At 39.7% G+C, this 22,330-nt stretch overlaps 1 protein-coding gene across 3 annotated transcripts in view; it reads right to left on the reverse strand.

Annotated features, from left to right (window-relative positions):
• The window catches only part of LOC133578425 (sodium- and chloride-dependent taurine transporter-like), an 82,293-nt gene that overhangs the window by 6,871 nt on the left and 53,092 nt on the right, over nucleotides 1-22,330 (reverse strand). For 2 of the 3 annotated variants that reach the window (XM_061932854.2, XM_061932856.1), the window contains exons 7-12: nucleotides 20,998-21,132; nucleotides 20,516-20,619; nucleotides 20,243-20,367; nucleotides 7,705-7,817; nucleotides 7,465-7,602; nucleotides 672-774 (exon numbers count right to left, since the gene is read on the reverse strand). In XM_061932854.2, coding sequence (XP_061788838.1) covers nucleotides 672-774; nucleotides 7,465-7,602; nucleotides 7,705-7,817; nucleotides 20,243-20,367; nucleotides 20,516-20,619; nucleotides 20,998-21,132 — 718 coding nt within the window. The remainder of the gene's footprint in view (nucleotides 1-671; nucleotides 775-7,464; nucleotides 7,603-7,704; nucleotides 7,818-20,242; nucleotides 20,368-20,515; nucleotides 20,620-20,997; nucleotides 21,133-22,330) is intronic. The other variant, XR_009811856.2, reaches the window with a different exon arrangement.

Genomic DNA, 22,330 nt, shown 5'->3' on the forward strand with positions numbered 1-22,330 from the left:
TTAGGGATATTGCGTGATGGGTAAAATTTTGAAAACAACTTTGAAAAATAAAATAAGCCACTGGGAACTGATTTTTAATGGTTTTAACCCTTCTGAAATTGTGATAATGTTCCCCTTTAACGAATGTAGCGCACATTTGTAGTTATTTCCCCACATTTCTGCACAATAACTCAGATATGGTAATACTATAATAGTGAGCAGTAGAGAATGTGAAGTGAAATATGGTGTGTTTTTTTCCATATTCAACAACCTATCTGGACTCGATAAGAGAATCAATAAGGAATCGGTTCGATAAGAGGATTCGATAATAGGCTCGAACTCGATAATTTCTTTTCAAACATCATCCCTAATACTGTATATATTGCAATGTATCTTCTTTTTTAAGTTTCCCCACTTACTGCCTCTAATTCTTACTCTGTCGTGTCACTTTTTTCTATGTCAGTCTGGGGTCTGACCTAATTGTGTGTTTGTGGGCGCGATAACCAGGAAACATGTAGAAACACAACGCACTCATATTTTTCTTATTGTGGGCGAAGGAAACCAAGCCCAAGTAAGCAACCACACGTTCAAAGAAACTTTTAGAACGTTGCTTATAATACGCAGACTTATGGCAACACTGTTTGCATGTGTACATATCAAATTCCTTCACGGTGTGTGTGTGTGGTACTCACCATAAACCCAGGCAACAGCTACACATTCAAAGAATGCCACCCACAGAAGGCACACACCGCTAGCTGCATAGTAGTCAAACAGCTGGAACACATACATGCCACCCTGCGGACACACACACAAAAACACACACACGTTACTAACAACAACTTGGACGCAGCACACAGTGGGACTAATTCAAGGTGAATTTTGCAGGAGATGATTAGGAGGCAAAAACATGCACCTGGGGATAGGTTGATTAGCAACACTAAATTGGCCCTAGTGTGTGAATGTGAGTGTGAATGTTGTCTGTCTATCTGTGTTGGCCCTGCGATGAGGTGGCGACTTGTCCAGGGTGTACCCCGCCTTCCGCCTGAATGCAGCTGAGATAGGCTCCAGCACCCGCCGCGATCCCGAAAGGGACAAGCGGTAGAAAATGGATGGATGGGTGATTAGGAAGCTGGAGGACACATTAGGATTAAGTGTGAAAGGGCTGTAAAATGGCTGCTGGCTTAAAGCAGGGACCTTTCTAAATATCCATATTTGCATCTTTAGGGGCCCCGGTGGACCCGGACTGTCCGCCAGCGGATCAGAGCATGAAAACGGAAAACAGGAGGACATGAGGATCTCTGCTACATGTTCAGGTAGCACAAAAGCACAGGAGTGGCCATTCAGGTCCAGATGCAAAAAAAGCCAGTTTGATACATTTTGGACACTAAAGACGATATTATTTTTCTAAATGTAGGTCAATATGAATACAGTATCATCCTAAGAACCTGCATCCTTCGCAAAACCAAGGTTTTCTTTTGTCAAGAGATATTTACACAATTCAGGTGAAAATGTACCTTGCTACAAAAAACACAAATGTCCACTGCAGTGGACACTGGTTCTCAGGGAGATCTGCTAACTTGCAAGCCATCTGAATAAAACATTGACATCTTTGCATTTGTGTGATAGGGGACACAACAATACGTTACTAGTAGTCAGAGGTGGGACCAAGTCATTGTTTTGCAAGTCACAAGTAAGTCTCAAGTCTTTGCCCTCAAGTCCGAGTCAAGTCCCGAGTCAAGACAGGCAAGCCCCGAGTCAAGTCCAAAGTCAAGACTGGAAAGTCTCAAGTCAAGTCCTAAGTCCTGCATTTTGAGTTTCGAGTCCTTTCAAGTCCTTTTAACCACAGACTAATATATTAACACAGATTGTGTATGCTTTTCAAACGCTGTATTTATTTATTAAAACACGTGCATTTTAAATTGCAGGAAAGAAAATTGTGCTGACATTGCACTTCATAATAGCACTATTAACCAGTCATTTGAAACATTAACTCATTCCTTTACAGAACAAACACATTGAAAAATAAAGTGCAAATGTACTTATTTGTACAAAAGTGTTAACATTGAAAAAACATGACATATACGTGAACAAAACAAAAAAGTTGTACTTTTTATATGTCAGGGCCCTATGCTGCATTGCATTTGCAAAAGACCAAATTAGCCAAGAGTCTGTCAGTCATTTGTGCACGATGGGGGCGTAGTATGATGCCACCATGGCTGAAAACTCGCTCCACTGGAGCACTGGAGGCAGGCACTGCCAAGACTCTCATGGCCACTCGGAACAGTGAAGGAAGAGTCTTCATGTTCAATGCCCAGAACAAAAGGGGGGAGAGAGTTGTTTTGGGTTGGTGCACTACTTGTAAGTGTATCTTGTGTTTTTTATGTTGATTTAATTAAAAAAAGAAAGAAAAAGAAAAAAGAATTTCTTGTGCGGCCCGATATCAATCGATCCACGGACCAGTACCGGGCCGCGGCCCGGTGGTTGGGGACCACTGAGGTAAACAACCAACAGTATGTCAGAAAGCTAGCTAAAACGGTACACATATTCATAATATAGTATACATTTTAACTGACCTTTATTTGACTATTTTTGTCTTTTTTTAGGTGGCTAAAATACGCGGTGCTGCTGACCGCCGTCTAACGTTACGTGTGATATATTGACTAACGTAACCCTGCTTAAAAAAAATCACTGAACAAAAAGTATGAATAAGGTAGTGAACTGCAACAGATTCCCGTGTTTGCAATAACGTTATAACGTTAGCAGTGAGTTTACAGCCTCACTGATTTAACTACACAGCAAATAAAAGTCACGTTACTTAGCCAATAAACGTTATCTTACATTCCAAACTTACCCTTCTTTGTGCAACTTCAAATGCCGGACGAAGTTGGAAGTTGTTGCCTCTCCATCAGTCATTTTCGAACCGCATGTGTTGCATAATGCAAACCGTTTTGTGTTGACCACCTCGTAATTTTTATACCCAAACAAAACTATTTTAGGTATCATTTTTTGTTCACTGGCGTGTGGTTTGGACATGTCTTCTTCCTTGGTTGTCCTGCAATTTGATTGGATGAATGCTGTGTGATGAAAACAAAGTAGATCTAATTTGATTGGCTGTTGTACTGAGACCACACCAGCTGACACACGCAACGCTGATAGACAAGTACACAATGAAAAATACGGAGCGCTCCCGAATAACTTTTTCATCTTTGGGTTTTGGGGAAAGTAGCAAGTCATGTCAAGTCATGTCAATTCAAAAGGCTCAAGTCCAAGTGAAGTCACAAGTCATTGATGTTAAAGTCTAAGTCAAGTTGCAAGTCTTTTTACATTTTGTCAAGTCGAGTCTAAAGTCATCAAATTCATGACTCGAGTCTGACTCGAGTCCAAGTCATGTGACTCGAGTCCACACCTCTGCTAGTAGTAGTAGTTAGTGTAACATCGAATAATTAGGGATGTCAAAGTTATCGCTTGAACTCATGCGATTAATCACAAGACATTACCGCATTTATCATGTATAAATGGAGATTAATCGCATAATTTATTTGGACTGTACATGCTTCTGTACCTTCTGAAAGGAGGCACAGGTTCTTATATGGTCTGTGACCAGGGACCTCATGTACACACAAAATTCTGGCATACGCCCTTTTTCACGATGAGATGTATCAAAACTGACGTTGATGTGGAATTGTGCGCTGCCTCATGGCAACTTCATAGAGATGCTGGGCAACAGTTCACATAAAAAGTGCTAATTGTACACCTCAGACTGATTGATGTGCCTCCATAATATTTGTGAGGACTTTAAGAGTCCTTGGCCATGTCGGCATACTTGCCAACATTGAAACCTCCAATTTCGGGTGGTGGGGGGCGGGGTCGTGGTCAGGGGTGGGGCGGGGCGTGGTTGGGGGTGTGGTTAAGAGGGGAGGAGTATATTGACAGCTAGAATTCACCAAGTGAAGTATTTCATACATACATATATATATATATATATATATATATATATATATATATATATATATATATATATATATAAATATATATATATTTAAATATATATATATCTACATCCTGAAAATATGCAAACAAAACTGTGTTTAGATAATTGATACTTCAAACTTGCATAAATAAATAAATCTTATGGAATATAACATAACTTGGCTTCTGAGAGCTTCAAAATGTAATAAATAAAATGCTAAAGTTGTTGATAAACAAGCAATTATTTTAATAATTGAATATGGTCATTTTAAATGAATTATTATGATCATTTAAAATTAATTATTTCAAATATGTTTATTTTAATGTATAGTTCTATGGCTGGATGTAATAAGGAGTCAGAAAAAATACAAATAAAAACACAATTAATTTTGATGTTTTTAGCAAAATATAGTAAAAATGTATTTTTTTTTTCTTTCTTTTAATTAGTAAATATATTTATTTTTAGGTAAGATAAACATAATAATACAATTTATCTCTAGTCTGGATGATTTAGTTCTTGTCACCCTGTTGTCCTCCCGTCGTGAAAAAAGGCTGTCCTCACTCAGGTCCGCATGGAGCTGGAGGGGGCGTGGCCTCCAGCTCCGGCTGAAAATCGGGAGATTTTCGGGATAACATTTGTCCCGGGAGGTTTTCGGGAGAGGCGCTGAATTTCGGGAGTCTCTCGGAAAATTCGGGAGGGTTGGCAAGTATGCATGTCGGTCAGCCACGGCACCCGAGACCAAGGAGGATGTCCCGCAAGAAGCTCTCCTGTATTTAATTATTAAATTGAGTAATCAAACAAGCTTCAAAGTCTTTCATATCCTTTATGATATGGAGGTACTGTATGTTTACATGGAAAATATTTCAAACAAATCCATCATCGCAAGGGGGTTTCACATGAAACTGTAATCTGACTCATGTGAGCAAGCTACTGTACAAACACATTTTGTTATAAGTTGCAACATCTTACATTGTAGCAATCAGTCACATACTCCTACAATGTTACGTATCATTGTATCATTGTAGCAACTATCTTTTCAAACGGCTTGCAGCACGAATTTCCCCGAGTCAGTTTTTGCCACGCACATTTATCCTCTTTACTTTGTTCCTGACATGACTACCGTATTTTCCGCACTATAAGGCGCACCTTCAATGAATGGCCTATTTTAAAACTTTGTTCATATATAAGGCGCACCGCATTATAAGGCGCATAGAATAGACGCTACAGTAGAGGCTAGGGTTACGTTATGCATCCATTAGATGGAGCTGCGCTAAAGGGAATGTCAACAAAACTAATAGTGATTGTACTGACACTTCTACTTGCTGCTCTCTGTTCAACAACCCACTGTCCAACTGTAGCTACCTCGCTTTGTTTCCTCGGAAACTCAGTTTAGTCTTCTTTACTTGGCGCAGGTCATCATGTTGCTTCGTCCACTTCCGCACCATTGATTCGTTAATGTTAAATTCTCTCGCTGCTGCTCTATTCCCGTGTTCTACTGCGTGACTGATCGCCTTGAGTTTAAACTCTGCGTCGTAAGCGTGTCTCTTAATAGGAGCCATTTTTGGGTCTTTACATAAAGTTTAGGTCTCGCAACTACGGTAAGCAGCCGCCGACTTCATTTTCCCCCGTAGAAGAAAAAGCGCTTCTTCTTCTACGGTAAGCAGCCGTAGAAGGGGGAAAATGAAGTCGGCGTAGTTACCGTAGTTGCGAGACCTGTTGTGGCTCAATATTGGTCCATATATAAGGCGCAACAGATTATAAGGCGCACTGTCAGCTTTTGAGGAAATTGGAGGTTTTTAGGTGCGCCTTATAGTGCGGAAAATACGGTACTTCTTTTTTTTTATTCCCGCCTGCCTTCAGTTCTAGGAGACACAGTAATGACAAGCTGACACGCGCTCTGCCGATTACTCCGAACAGGACAAAGAAGCATCTCTTACAGTAGTGACTCGTGATTGGTCAGAATGTGGTGAGCTCAAGCACATGGCTATTTCCAATATGATTTGCATTTGTATAAGAGGGTGTGGTCTGGGCGTGATCTGGGCCTGCCAAGCTGAGCACACAACTGCGGAGGACTCCAAGTAAGATTGCGTAACAAAGAAATATGCTTGTATTTGTGCGTGCAAACACTTAATACATCTGAATTCTTACTGGCGAACGCCATTTTCTGATTTTGATTGTACGACCGTATTTAGTAGGAAAGCCACATAACTCTCTGTGAATGATGCCCTTGGTCAATGCAGAGATAAGTGAGGAGAGTCCGGTAAGTTTAGCCTCAAAATAGACTCAGACAATATTAAAAAAAAACAACTGTCGGCACGTTTTGAACAAATAAAATGTGGATTCAAGAAAAACATATTCCTGTATGACATTTGAAAATAAAAATAAAATTGCATTTGCGTCAAAATATTTTTAATTTATTTTTTTAAAAGTTAAATTCTGCTCGCCAGTAATTTACTGTAACAAATGTGCAAATTGTGTGATTCATCTGATTACAAAATGTAATCGACAGCACTACTAATAACAATTAGGGATGTCCAATAATGGCTTTTTTCCGCTATATGCGACATTGTCCAACTCTTTAATTACCGATACCGATATCAACCGATATATACAGTCGTGGAATTAACACATTATTATGCCTAATTTGGACAACCAGGTATGGTGAAGATAAGGTACTTTAAAAAAAATATATATAAAATAAAATAAGATAAATAAATTAAAAACATGTTCTTGAATAAAAAAGAAAGTAAAACAATATAAAAACAGTTACATTGAAACTAGTAATTAATGAAAATTTGTAAAATTAACTGTTAAAGGTTACTATTAGTGGACCAGCAGCACGCACAATCATGTGTGCTTACGGACTGTATCCCTTGCAGACTGTATTGATATATATTGATATATAATGTAGGAACCAGAATATTAATAACAGAAAGAAACAACCTTTTTGTGTGAATGAGTGTAAATGGGGGAGGAAGGTTTTTTGGGTTGGTGCACTAATTGTGTTTTTTATGTTGATTTAATAAAAATAAAAATAAAAATAAACTGATACCGATAATAAAAAACCGATACCGATAATTTCCGATATTACATTTTAACGCATTTATCTCTAATAATAATATACCTTATTTATAATTATTTATTTTTTACAATACACTATGGTACAATAAAAAAATGGCCACACTTTGGGAACCACAGCCATAATATTTCTGTCATTTGGATTCCAAACAAAAACATTAGGAACACCAAGCAAGTTTATGTCCTTGAAGAAGGATGACAAACATAATACAACGTCCCAAGACAAGGATGAGAAAAGTTCTCATGACTTGCTGTTATAAATAGTTTTCTCCCGAGGGATAGACGCTAAAATAAGTCTGATGCTATTAGCTGTGTGATGCTAACAGCTGTCAGGGCTTTGTTGTTTTAGTGATCACTAAAAATGGCTTTAAGCGGTTTAAAACAGTTTAAATGTCCTCAATGTGTCAGCTTCGCCGTCTGCCGCATAGCGACATTACCTTGGCAACCATGGTGAGTCCAAGCAGGTAGCTGATGCAGCATAGGATAGCGATGAAGATCTCTCTGCGGTAACCCTTCCTTAGGAAGGACGGATACAGATCCACCAGTGATGTGATCTGCCCTTCCACCTCCACAAACTTGGGACACAACAACAGATGTTCTTACTCAAATAATTTAGACAAACATTATCACTAATAATGAGATGCAAATCGATGTGGTTTGTGTGTGCGCACGCTGACCTGACTGTCGAGGCCAAGCAGCAGTAGCATGATGAAGAAGAGGATGGCCCAGAGCGTGGGGAAAGGCATCATGGTTACAGCTTTGGGGTAGGCAATGAAGGCAAGGCCAGGACCTGCAGGGGCGGTGAGGGGGGTGGAAGGAAGAGCACACACAGAAGATGACATCAGCGTCACGTGACCACATCGTCCCATCTGCATCTGTAGGGGGGGGGAATCAAAAAAAAAAAAAGTCCTCAGGCAAACGTGATGCAGACGTAGACGTGGGGGCGAAATAAACATTTGTGCTTTTGTGGGCGCCATCTAGTGTTGAGGTAGCGTCTGTCTGACTGTCTTCACTTACCTCTTACCATGTATGACTGGTGATATTCATGACAATATCAATTTAATGCAACTGTGTCAAACAGGAAACACTGCAATAGCATTACCGTATTCTATTGCTATTGTGGATATCTTGAATACGTCAAAAGGGCTTTAAAAGTATAATAATGCTGACTTGACACATTTATATGTAATTATCATCTAATTGGTTACAGGAAAGGCTCGTAATAAACAGGGTCTCCCTAAACTCTGGATAATGCCTGCAATTATACATCATTTGAAAAAATGTATAAACTTTATACAACAAAGAACAAAAAAAAGAAAAAATTAAATGTTTAAAATAATATAGTAAAATTAATCAAATTTAATCAAATTTAAAAAATGTTTTTTAAATTCTCAACCAATAGCAAAAAAAAAAGGTAAATGGATGGACCCTATGATATGCAACACATTATTATTCAGCACATTTGAAAAGTAGTTCCACACATTACAAATCAAATACACAGAGTAGTGTACATTGGAACCTCGATTCACGAACCCCGCTGTTTGCAAACTTTTCGGTTAAAAAACCTTTAGATTACACCAAATATGCCTCGCTATGCAAACCATGTCCCGGTGTACGAACTCTTCATTCATTTTGTGTGCTGCTGGAAGCCTTAGCGCGCTGTCATTGTGATGACATCACATCCTTTGCAGTACAGTACAAATGGGGCACAGCCTTTTTTGGCCCCTTCGTCACATCTAAGTGCTTTAGCGTGTGTTTATTTTTTGACCATTCACCAAGTTTTGTTTATTTTGCTTGCTCAATATGGGTTGCCAAAGCCAACAAAACAGCCAGGAAAGATGGAGGGATTTGCTGTGGACTTAAAACTTAAGATAGGAGAGGGAACCCACACTCACTTCCCCTCCTTCCCGCACTGTGCTCTCTCTGCCTGACCTCTCTTCTCCACATTGTGTACATATATTTTATATATGCATTAGGGATTTAATGGTAAACGGTATAATGATAAAGCGTGGTAAAATTTCAGACAGTTAGTAATACCGTTTATATATATTTATATTTTATATTATATTTTTAATCAATGCATTTTAGGCAACACTGCTTACTTCCTGGAAACAGACTCTCAGCGGCGCCGGCGCATGCGCATTAAGAGTCGTTTGGTTTGAAACATGGCGGAAACTACAAAGACTTTGCTCCATAGAGTTCCTCTCGGAGTAAATAGAGCCGAGTGTTTCATTTAACTTTATTTTCCCTTGTTTCATTTCCTTGTCGTCTCAGTGTGCGTTCAAGAGCGCACTGCTGCTATTAGATGACGACAGGTGTGGACAATATTAGAGACAAACGCATTTGTCCCACGCTAAAATTATACCGTGGAGGAGAAAATATTTGATGTGGCTTTTACTTTCTCAACCCACTGTCTTGCTGCTGTGATTGGGAAATAATGACGTGAGGAAACATGCAGAAGGCGATGTGTCGGGATCGTTGCCACAACTTGTTTATAAAGTATTTAGTTTGTTTATTGTGATGCTCACTCGTTCTTCATTTAGCTGCTAAGTTTTTCAGTGTTCTGATAACAAATACTAGCTAAAATGTTTTAAAATGTCTTCAAGTTGAATGCAGGCTGTGAAGATTGTGTGTTAGATGTGAGAGGTATCACTCGTGTTTATTTTTGTTGGCCAAACGGTTGCGCAAACACCAAGTGTTGTTAAAGAAGAACAAAGCTTGTTTATTAGACTTTATCTTCATTAGTCAAACTGATTTGTGTTTTATATTGATATCAAAAAGTAAACGCAATGTTTTTACATCTTGTGGGTTTGTTAATTTCATAAATGTATTACTATAAAAAACATTCCTGTTACAGCATTCCTATACAACAGATTTATGCTCAAACTCTTAATGGATCTGTCCCGATACAGCATCTACATGTACATACATTTAGAACATGCACATGTACATAACTTTAAAAATACCTCTCAATAAAAATATAAAAATAGAGATAGAGGCATATTTTAATTTGAAAAAAAGCTGTCACGTTGATACTATTGATTAACAAAAAGACAAATATCAATCAATCAATCAATCTTTATTTATATAGCCCTAAATCACAAGTGTCTCAAAGGGCTGCACAAGCCACAACGACATCCTCGGTACAAAGCCCACATAATATATGTATCTATAGCCTTATTAGATAATACAAATTGCATTATGGTGTCACGTTCACACCCCAACACTGTTTTACTTAATGCATTGAATAATCCTGATTAATAATCGTGATTTTACTATTAATAGAAAAATAATATTGATTATTAATTTGGCCATAAATGGGCAGCCCTTTGTATAAGACCAGATCTCATATGAACACAATTTGTATTTACATGGACAAAAAGTGCAATTATGTCTTATGGCCATCACGTGCCATCTTGCAAAATTCTTAGATTTGTTTTTATTTCCTATGTCCAAAAGGTGCTATCTTGCACAATTTTCACTTTTATTTTTTACTTAGATATGTTATGCTGTTTCTGCCATATTACTTTGTTTATCATGCTTGTGTTGTTTTCATATGCACATTAAATTTATACTTGAGGTATAAGACTGCAAGTACAGTGTTCTTATCTACATTGTTTCTTCTTCAAATGAAATATATTTTTTAATAAAACTTGATTAAAAGATTTAAGTATAAGTACTTTTTGAAAATTTTGAGGACATTCAAAAATACCGCAATAATAATGATAACCGTTATAAATTTGGTCACAATAACCGTGATAAGAAATGTCCATACTGTGACATCCCTAATATGTATAAATAAATCCAACATTGTCTTTCACGGATTAATGCTTAATTTGTGGACCCTTCTAAATGTAAAGACGTGATGTGCCCCCAAGCTTAGCAGAAACGTCTTGTTGATGATCTCAAAAAAATATATTTTTCTTACGAGTGTACGTTTGTATAAATCCACTCCATCCCATTTTAAATATTTTTTTTTTATGATCGCTTATATATTTGCCTCTAAACCTTTTAACATACCGTATTTTTCGGACTATAAGTCGCAGTTTTTTTCATAGTTTGGCCGGGAGTGCGACTTATACTCAGGAGCGACTTATGTGTGAAATTATTAACACATTACCGTAAAATATCAAATAATATTATTTAGCTCATTCACGTAAGAGACTAGACTTATAAGATTTCATCGTATTTAGCGATTAGGAGTGACAGATTGTTTGGTAAACGTATAGAATGTTCTATATGTTATAGTTATTTGAATGACTCTTACCATAATATGTTACGTTAACATACCAGGCACGTTCTAAGTTGGTTATTTATGCCTCATATAACGTACACTTATTCAGCCTGTTGTTCACTATTCTTTATTTATTTTAAATTGCCTTTCAAATGTTTATTCTTGGTGTTGGGTTTTATCAAATAAATTCCCCCAAAAATGCGACTTATACTCCAGTCCGACTTATATATGTTTTTTCCCTTCTTTATTGTGCATTTTCGGCCGGTGCGACTTATACTGCGGAGCGACTTATAGTCCGAAAAATACGGTACGCCCAAATCTGCAACAATGCAGGTAAATAAACAGTCTAATGGGATTATATGTTATTATATAAAAATCTCCTCTCTGAGCTGCCACCTTATTGTGGTAGAGGAGTTTGTGTGTCCCAATGATCCTAGGAGCTATGTTGTCCGGGGGCTTTCATGCCCCCTGGTAGGGTCTCCCAAGACAAAGGTCCTAGGTGAGGGATCAGACAAAGAGCAGCTCGAAGACTTCTATGGAATTACAAAAACCGAGACTCTGATTTCCCTCGCCCGGACGCGGGTCACCGGGGCTCCACTCTGGAACCAGGCCCGGAATTGGGGCACGATGGCGAGCGCTTGGTGGCCGGGCCTGTCCCCACGGGGCTCGGCCGGGCACAGCCCGAAGAGGCAACGTGGGTCCCCCCTCCAATGGGCTCACCACTCATGGGAGGGGCCATAGGGGTCGGGTGCGATGTGAGCTGGGCGGAAGCCGAAGGCAGGGTACTTGGCGGTCCGATTCTCGGCTACATAAGGTAGCTCTTGGGACGTGGAATGTCACCTCGCTGGGGGGGAAGGAGCCTGAGCTAGTGCGCGAGGTGGAGAAGTTCCGGCTGGATATAGTCGGACTCACTTCGACGCACAGCAAGGGCTCTGGAACCAGTTCTGGCTGGACTCTCTTCCACACTGGTGTTGCACACAGTCCGAGGCGACGGGCTGGGGTAGCAATTCTTGTTGCCCCCCGGTTCAAAGCCTGCACGTTGGAGTTCAACCCAGTGGATGAGAGGGTAGCTTCCCTCCGCCTTCGGGTGGGGGAACGGGTCCTGACTGTTGTTTGTGCTTACGCACCAAACAGCAGTTCAGAGTACCCACCCTTTTTGGATAGACTCGAGGGAGTACTGGAACTGGGTGATTCCCTTGTCCTACTGGGGGACTTCAACGCTCATGTTGGCAACGACAGTGAAACCTGGAGAGGCGTGATTGGAAAGAATGGCCGTCCGGATCTGAACCCGAGTGGTGTTTTGTTATTGGACTTTTGTGCTCGTCACAGATTGTCCATAACAAACACCATGTTCAAACATAAGGGACAACCTAGGTCGCAGTTCCATGATCGACTTTGTAGTTGTGTCATCGTATGTGCGGCCTCATGTTTTGGACACTTGGGTGAAGAGAGGGGCGGAGCTTTCTACCGATCACCACCTGGTGGTGAGTTGGCTGCGATGGTGGGGGAGGATGCCGGACAGACCTGGCAGGCCAAAACGCATTGTGAGGGTTTGCTGGGAACGTCAAGCAGAGTCTCTTGTCAGAGAGTTTCCATTCCCACCTCCGAAAGAATTTTGAACATGTCACGAGGGAGGTGCTGGACATCAAGTCTGAGTGGACCATGTTCCGTACCTCTATTGTCGAGGCGGCTGATTAGAGCTGTGGCCGTAAGGTAGTTGGTGCCTGTCGTGGCGGTAATCCTAGAACCCGTTGGTGGACACCGGCGGTGAGGGATGCCGTCAAGCTGAAGAAAGAGTCCTATTGGGTTCTTTTGGCTCATAGGACTCCGGAGGCAGCGGACAGGTACCGACAGGCCAAGCGGTGTGCGGCTTCAGCGGTCACAGAGACAAAAACTCGAACATGTGTGGAGTTCGGGGAAGCCATTGAAAACGACTTCCGGCCCGCTTTGAAGCGATTCTGGACCACCATCCGCCGCCTCAGGAAGGGGAAGAATTGCACTGTCAACACCGTGTATGGTGAGGATGGTGTTCTGCTGACCTCGACTGCAGATGTTGTGGACCGGTGGAAGGAATACTTCGAAGACCTCCTCAATCCCACCAACATGTCTTCCTATGAAGAAGCAGTGCCTGGGGAATCTGTGTTGGGCTGAGGTTTCTGAGGTAGTTAAAAAGCTCCTCGGTGGCAAGGTCCCAGGGGTGGATGAGATCCGCCCGGAGTTCCTTAAGGCTCTGGATGCTGTGGGGCTGTCTTGGTTGACAAGACTCTGCAGCATCGCGTGGACATCGGGGTGGTACCTATGGATTGGCAGACCGGGGTGGTGGTTCCTCTCTTTAAGAAGGGGAACCGGAGGGTGTGTTCAAACTATCGTGGGATCACACTCCTCAGCCTTCCCGGTAAGGTCTATTCAGGTGTACTGGAGAGGAGGCTACGCTGGATAGTCGAACCTCGGATTCAGGAAGAACAGTGTAGTTTTCGTCCTGGTCGTGGAACTGTGGACCAGCTCTATACTCTCGGCAGGCATAGGAGGGTGCATAGGAGTTTGCCCAACCAGTCTATATGTGTTTTGTGGACTTGGAGAAGGCATTCGACCGTGTCCCTCGGGAAGTCCTGTGGGGAGTGTCAGAGCTTGGTCCGCATTGCTGGTAGTAAGTCGGACCCGTTTCCAGTGAGGGTTGGACTCCGCCAAGGCTGCCGATGTCACCGATTCTGTTCATATATATATATATATATATATATATATATATATATATATATATATATATATATATATATATATATATATATATATATATATATATATATATGTGTATATACATATATATATATATATATATGTCTTAATAAGGTTATCCAAAAAATAGTGCTCGATACCGTAGTAGAGCGCAATATATGTACCGGTATGTGTGGGAAAAAAAATCACAAGACTACTTCATCTCTACAGGCCTGTTTCATGAGGGGTTTCCTCAATCATCAGGAGATTTTTCTCCTGATGCGCTCCCAAAAATCTCCTGATGATTGAGGAAACCCCTCATGAAACAGGCCTGTAGAGATGAAGTAGTCTTGTGATTTTTTTCCCCACACATACATATATATATATATATATATATATATATTTGTGTATATGTATATATATATATATATATATATATATATATATATATATATATATATATATATATATGTATATACATATATATATATATATATATATATATATATATATATATATATATATATATATATATATATATGTGTGTATATATATATATATATATATATATATATATATACATATATATATATATATATATATATATATATATATATATATATATATATATATATATATATATATATATATATATATAAATATATTCATCCATCCATCCATCCATCTTCTTCCGCTTATCCGGTGTGTGTGTGTGTGTGTGTGTGTGTATAAAATGCGCTCCCAAACATTTAATAAAGTCAAATACAAATTAGCCAACAAGAGAAGTATCCAACACTTTTATTTTGTAAAGTAAATCTGATATGGGCATCTACATTAACAACATGATGAGTGGCTCTACAGCACAGATGAAAAAAATAAAAATAAAAATATATATATATATATATTCAATATATATATATATATATGGTAGGTAAATATTCCCCCAGGGATCAATAAAGTACTTTCTATTATATTATATATATATATATATATATATATATATATAATATGGCAAATAATGTTGTTGATGTAGATACCCATATCTGCAGTACAGATTCTGTACAAATTTACTTTAGAAAACAGAAGTGTTGGATACTTCTCTTGTTGCCTTGTTTGTATTTGACTTTATTAAATGTTTGGGAAGCATTTATTTAAACAAAACCGGTTTTCTTTTAAGTAATATGGAAATTGATCATCGCTGTTTATCTATCTTAAGGAGGAATGTAGTTAATCATAGAACTGGCATCCAATGTTATTAAAAAAGTACAGATTTTAAATCGAGAATAGTTTAGAATAGAGAATAGATTATGAATTGCATTGTTACCCCCAAGAATCGAATTGTGTGGAGCCCAAAATTCACAGCTCTACCGTCCACGTTTACATAAATGTGGAAATCCATTGACTTTACTTTTTTGTTTGGCTTAGTACAGTTTGTAAATATTGATTATGCATCACTTTGTCAAATAAATAAGAACCATGGTGACATCCCAAATTTCTAATAGATGTGCTCTGTTTTCATTAATTCGCTTTTTGCATGCACGTTGTACTTGTATTAATCGAAATCGAAAACAAAATTTGATCAATTGTCCAGCCCTAGTCGGGGCTAGAAGCAATTATTCATGTTTACATTGTTTCGTATGAGAAAGTATACTTCAATGTATGAACTTTTTGATTTACAAGCCATGTTCAAGAAACAATGAAGTTCGTAAATCGAGGTTCCACTGTAGTTGCAAAAAGTGCAGTTACACAACATCACATCTTGTCAAAGAATCTTCCTGCTGGAAGATGTTAAATTAATTGATTTTTGGGACAGCACCCTGTGGTGGATTCACTTTCCCCCCTGCAGATAGCACCCTCAAATTACTTTCTAAAAAAAAGATTTACAATTTAAAGCAGAGACACACATGTGTGCATATGCAGGTCAGTAAATGCTGAACTGTGAATCTGCTGTGTATATAAAGTATGTATTTTTTTAATGTAAAACATGCATTTGTGTATGTGTATAATATGAAACAGCTGTCAATCTGGTGAAGTACACAACAATAACATATGCATACCCATCTTGATAGTGTCAATCAAAAGTCAGCATTCTTATCTTTGTGAAGGCTGAATGTTTCTATTGGATCTCATTAGATGCTGTATCTAATAAAGTGACCGGTCAGTATGTGTACTATGTATTGCAAAGTTGTGTGAATCCTGCAGTGTAAAGTGGATTGTAAATGTAAAAGACGCTAAAGACGATGTATGTGAGTTTTGGCTAAAGAAATTCAGCTTCAGATCCACCAGCAAGCTGAATCAAAAATGAAGTTAGGACTTTTGCACTCCTGAGCGAGGTCGTCGGTCAGAGATGCAAAGTCCTATGAGGGCACCAACATGACTTTTGTGAAACAGCAGTGAATGCAAACTGGGAGTTTGATTGACATCACACTGCATTGGCAACTGTAAAGCAGAAGTCAAGAAAACAAAAGGAAGCAGCCAAAAACAGCACAACAGCAGGATGTGTCAATGCGGTCCTGTTTTCGTTGTTGCAGATTATGACGAAGTATCCAACCAAACACAGCCTTGACTTCAACCCCGACAAGCCCCTGCAGCCACTTGGCCGGGATGTCACTACTTCAACAACCAGCAAGTATGTGGTACCCAGCACGCAGCCAGTACCTTACACAGCAGTCAAATCTACTTGGCAGAGTGGACCCTCAAAGTACTTGGAACACAGTGGTAGACATATTTCTGACAAAGGAAGTACATGGATACTACAGTAATATACTGCATGGACAAGAACAAGCATTTTGATGCTGGCAGTGTTTCCATGGAGATACGCATGTAGAGTATTGGGAGTACTGTCAAACCTGTGCTAGCGGCCACATACATTTCCCCCGCAGAGGAAAGTGCTGTTTATAAGTCTGTATCATGCAGCCAATGTTATTATTTAAACGTTTACTCATTTTAGGCTAAACTGGCTGAAATATATTTTTGTATCTCTTTTGTTTTCTTCCATAATATTCAAGTTTAATTAATTATTAAGTAATGATTACATTTTTTTTTATTTCAGCCAAATTGATTAACTTAAAATATTGTCTTTTATAGACTGCATGTGCCTCACAATAAGAAGGTACCGGGTTCGATCCCCGGGCTCAGGGTCTTTCTATGTGGAGTTTGCATGTTCTCCCCATGACTGCGTGGGTTCCCTCCGGGTACTCCGGCTTCCTCCCACCTCCAAATGTTAGGTTGATTGGCAACACTAAATTGTGTGAATGTGAGTGTGAATGTTGTGTCTGTCTGTCTGTGTTGGCCCTGCGATAAGGTGGTGACTTATCCCGGGTACCCCGCCTTCCACCTGGATGCAGCTGAGAAAGGCACCCCCCGTGTCCCCAAAAGGGACAAACGGTAGAACATGGATGGATGGATGATCTATATTTCTTCCTTTTGTGCGAACGTTTACATCGCGCCTAATATGCCTCTGTGTGCGAACCATGTCTCAGCATATGAACGTTTAATTCTTTTTTTCATTCATTCATTCAATTTGTGAAGACGCTGGAAGTCCTATGGGGGTAGCCCTTTTGAAGAGGCGGTTCCCACTACGTTGCGTCCTATTTATATGCCGTACACACTGGGGTGGCCATTTTAAAGAGTTTCGAGGCTACTAGCACTTCTCACAAGTGTATTTCCACAATTGTCATGCCTTGCGCCGCAGAGCTGTGTCAGCCTGTCTCAGAGACCGCTTTGTCTGATCAGAAACGCTTTAAATGTGTCCAAACTGACAAAGTGCTGCTGTATCGCTTCAGGTTCTTGGACAACCACTAAGCTGGCATTTTTGCTACGTAGTTAGCTTCCAGCTTGCAGCACTTTCACTGAGGATTTTATCCACGAAGAGGACCTTAGCAAGTTTTTAATTGTAACTAGGCCGAAAAGAAGGAGAAGGCCCTACCAGGACAAAAGCTGATGAATGATTGCCTCACAGTGCTAGTTTGTGCTAACGCTAGTTGTGTGAAGCCACAGCTTGTTTATTACTTGGAAACTCCCAGTGTTCAACAATGCCAAACATATTCACAAGGTACAATCATGTTCCTTTTGTATAATGTAAGTGTTTTCAAAGCATGCAGTTGTTGTTTTTTCACTAAAACTCACTTTTGTCGAAGCTAAAACCAATTACTCATGTTTACATTGATTCTTATGGGGAACAATTCTTCACTATTCGAAGGTTTTGGTTGGCGAAGCACGTTGAAGAACCAATTAAGTACGTAGATCAATGGTTCCACTGTAAATGTAAAAAATATGTTGGGATAAAACTACTCTAACAAGTACAATCAATTAAGGGTGTCAAAATAAAAATCATTTTTCGAATGAATTGCGATTGCTACTTGCAACAATTCTTAATTTGTAACAATTCTTAATCAATTAAAAATCAAGTTTTAAAAAAATAGATATCTTTTTTTTTTATCTGTCCTGTCCATTCACTCAGGCAAATCATATTGTTGATGTAGATGCCCATATCTGCTGAACAGATTTACTTTAGAAAAGAGAAGTGTTAGTTACGTCTCTTGTGGCCTTATTTGTATTTGACTTTATTTGACTTTATTAAAAAAACCAAGTTTCTTTTAAGTAATGTATAATTTTATCAGAGCTGTTACCTACTTTATGAAGGAAAGTAGTTAATCATACAAGTGGCACCCAATGTTATTGAAACAGTATTGATGTTGAATCGAGAATCGTTTTGAATCGAGAATTGATTCTTAATAGAATTATTACCCTGAAGAATCAAATCAAATCTATTTGTATGGTGGCCCAAGATTCACAGCCTTACAAACCATACAACAAGTAACTTAAGTTAATGTAGTGTGTTACTTCACACCTCTGCGGATGTACTATACGAGCAGCGCCAATGAGCACATTTGTCCTCCAACTTTCTACAAATCCACAAGCAGCAGCTCTTTACTCTCGCCATCTCAAAGAATCATCGCCATTACTTAAGTCTCATCAAATTTGTCATGGGTCCAACCATAGCAAAGCCTGGCACAAAATGGCGCCCAACCCAATGATATATTATAACTCCCTGAGTGGTTGCTGACACACTATAGACAGCTTTGGCTGTATATGGTCTTGGGTTACGCTCACAGCTGTGATTTTAGCATTTTTAATGAACGTGCTTCAAAGTGAAGTGCATCAAAGGGGGAGCATGCTTTAATATATACGGTCGATAGTCATTGGTATCCATGGAAACAAGGCCATTGACAAGATGTTTTGTCTGCGTTGTGTCTTATTGTGAATTACGCTGAGTTTCCTTATATCAGGAGGACACAATTTCAACTTCTTAAATAAATCCTGGGCCATGTTGCTCAAAAATCTGTACAATCATTTACGAAGTCTATGATGTTGGTCTCAAACTAAAGGGAATAATTTGATGCTGACAGTAGATGTAGAAATGTTCATATTGTAAGAGCAAACGCTGCTTGTTCAGTGAGTTTTAGTGCAAGAGAAACGATACGGCTAAGTGATAGCTATCAAGTTAGGTCAGGTTTGTTTACACGTGTGTTTTATTAAATTATTGACGTGGTCTCGGACTATTCACTTGTTTTAAATGTGCCCCAATGAAGGGCTTTAAATTGTCCTCTGTTGTTATAAAATCAGTTACTTTTAGCTCATGTTCTTCTGGGTGAGCAATTAGTATAGCAACACAATCACAACCTAGCAGCCCTCTGCGGTTTTAAAATGTTTAGCATAAAACTGAAGAAATGACTGATCTTAGTGCAATTGCAATCCAAAACAAAGTGGGCTCTTCACAAACACAGTGTGCACTGACCAGAGACACTAGACGTCTATAAAAAACAAAACATAGTCCTTCCACTGACATTTGACTTTATCTAAACGAAGCCACTGGCAGGAAAACAACAACTGCGACCACAGTCTTAAGGAGAAAAAGCTGTGTTAGCTTGTTGCTGGCACAAGATGACCTCTCTAGTCTAGCATGTTCTACGTATATACCCCCACACACTGTGGCTTTTCATCCTCCAAGAGTTCTTCGTCTAACATCCTGGTGATGTCACGTTCTGCTCTTGTCACGGAGTGTTTGATTGCCCAAACGTCCATAATGCTGATGCTCTCATTTGTGCTCAACAATTTGGGTCCAAATGTCGGAGCTGATTCTCTTTTCAGTTTCGTTGCTGTTTTTCTTTGGAATCTGCTAGGTTTTTTATTTTATTTTTATTTTATTTTTGTTTAACCAGGAGGCAGCACCCACCATCACTGCCACCTTTTCAGAACCCTCGTACCTGACTCTGCCACATCAGCAATGTCCACCCCTTGCTCTTGTGCCATGAAGCCCAGGACGGAAAATATTGCGAAGCCAGACACAAAACTGGTACCACTGTTGAGGGCTCCCAGCAGCAAACAGTCCCTATATCACACATATGTCATGAGGAGGAGTTGTTAATGAACACACAAGGATCCCTTCATCCCCGTCTTCTCCCCTTACGCCACCCCCAACCCTCAACCCTCAACCCCCGTCCCGCCCGCCGCCCTCCCCGCAGACACTGAGGCCTCACCTGTAACAGTTGTATTTGTACTTGTTGTAACTCCCCAAAGACGTCATGGCGCCCAAACAGATGGCGTAGGAGAAGAAGATCTGGGTTCCTGCGTCGATCCACACCTGTTTGGTACAGGACACAGACGCTGAGGGCAGCTGATGATGCACCCTAAACTGGATGGTCTCAAGATGAAGTGTCGCAATCCGCTATTTGTATTGAATATTAGTCCGATATCAGCAAAAACCTTATATCATATGAAATGCTGGAACATGTTTACTTGTGCAAAGCTGGACAGCCAGTTAACACCTAAATGTCCTCCAATAAGCACACAAGGTTGGTCTTTTATTTTATTTTAGTCATTTACAAAAGGTAAACATGGTAGGCTGTAAGCTACAAAGAGCTAGGAGCTATACAACAGCTAAGCACACAATAGCACACAAGCTAGACATATGTAATAATTGTGGTGACCATGAATTGTGACGGTCACTCATAACACGTACCTCTGGGTCCTTCAGGCGAGTGAGGTCAGGGTACAAATAAAACTTGATGCCCTCACTGGCACCAGGCAGGGTCACGCCACGAATCAACAGGACGATGAGCATGACGAACGGGAACGTGGCCGTGATGTAGACCACCTGCGGGACATGAAGACAGCCCAGTAGACGTTGTTCATGTGCGGCTTTACAACATGGATCGGCCATTGCGGATGGGTACTAAATTTTGTAGTTTTATGGGTACCTAACGAATTCTGTCGGTACTACTCGGTATAAATACCCTGGGAGAATTTATGATTTCTTGGCCATTCTTCAGAGAATATGAATGATAACACAAAAACCTTTCTTCCACTCATGCTTAATGGTTGTGTGAAGCTATTTATTGGCAAACAACTGTGTTTACTCTTTTTAAATCAAAATGACAAAAGAAAGTACCCAAATGACCCTGATCAAAAGTTTACATACCCAAGTGACTTTGATCTGATAACATGCACAAAAGGTGACACAAACAGGTTTGAATGGCTAATCAAGGTTCCAATCCTCACCTGTGACCTGTTTGTTTATAATTAATGTGTGTGTATAAAAGGTCAGTGAGTTTCTGGGCTTAGGACAGACCATTGCATCTTTCATCCAGTGCTGCACAGATGTTTCTGGATTCTGAGTCATGGGGAAGGCAAAATAATTGTCAAAGGATCTGCGAGAAAAGGTAATTGAACTGCATAAAACAGGAAAGGTGTATAAAAAGATATCCAAGGAATTGAGAATGCCAATCAGCAGTGTTCAAACGCTGATTAAGAAGTGGAAAATGAACGATTCAGGTAGACCAGCAAAGATTTCAGCCACAACAGCCAGGAAATGTGTTTGAGATGCAAAGAAAAATCCACAAATAACTTCAGCTGAAATACAGGACTCTCTGAAAAATTGTGGTGTGGCTGTTTCAAGATGCACAATAAGGAGGCACTTGAAGAAAAATGGGCTGAATGGTCGAGTGGCCAGAAGAAAGCCATTTCTGCGCAAATGTCACAAAGTATCCTGCTTACATTACGCCATACAGCACAGAGACAAGCCTCAAAACTTCTGGAACAAAGTAATTTGGAGTGATGAGACCAACATTTTACTTTTTGGCCACTCAACCATGCAGCCCATTTTTCTTCAAGTGCCTCCTTATTGTGCATCTTGAAACAGCCACACCACAATTTTTCAGAGAGACCTGTATTTCAGCTGAAGTTATTTGTGGATTTTTCTTTGCATCTCGAACAATTTTCCTGGCAGTTGTGGCGGAAATATTTGCTGGTCTACCTGAATCCCTCATTTTCCACTTCTTAATCAGCTTTTGAAC

This window comes from Nerophis lumbriciformis, linkage group LG38 (genome assembly GCF_033978685.3).
Source record: "Nerophis lumbriciformis linkage group LG38, RoL_Nlum_v2.1, whole genome shotgun sequence".
Lineage (NCBI taxonomy): Eukaryota > Metazoa > Chordata > Actinopteri > Syngnathiformes > Syngnathidae > Nerophis > Nerophis lumbriciformis.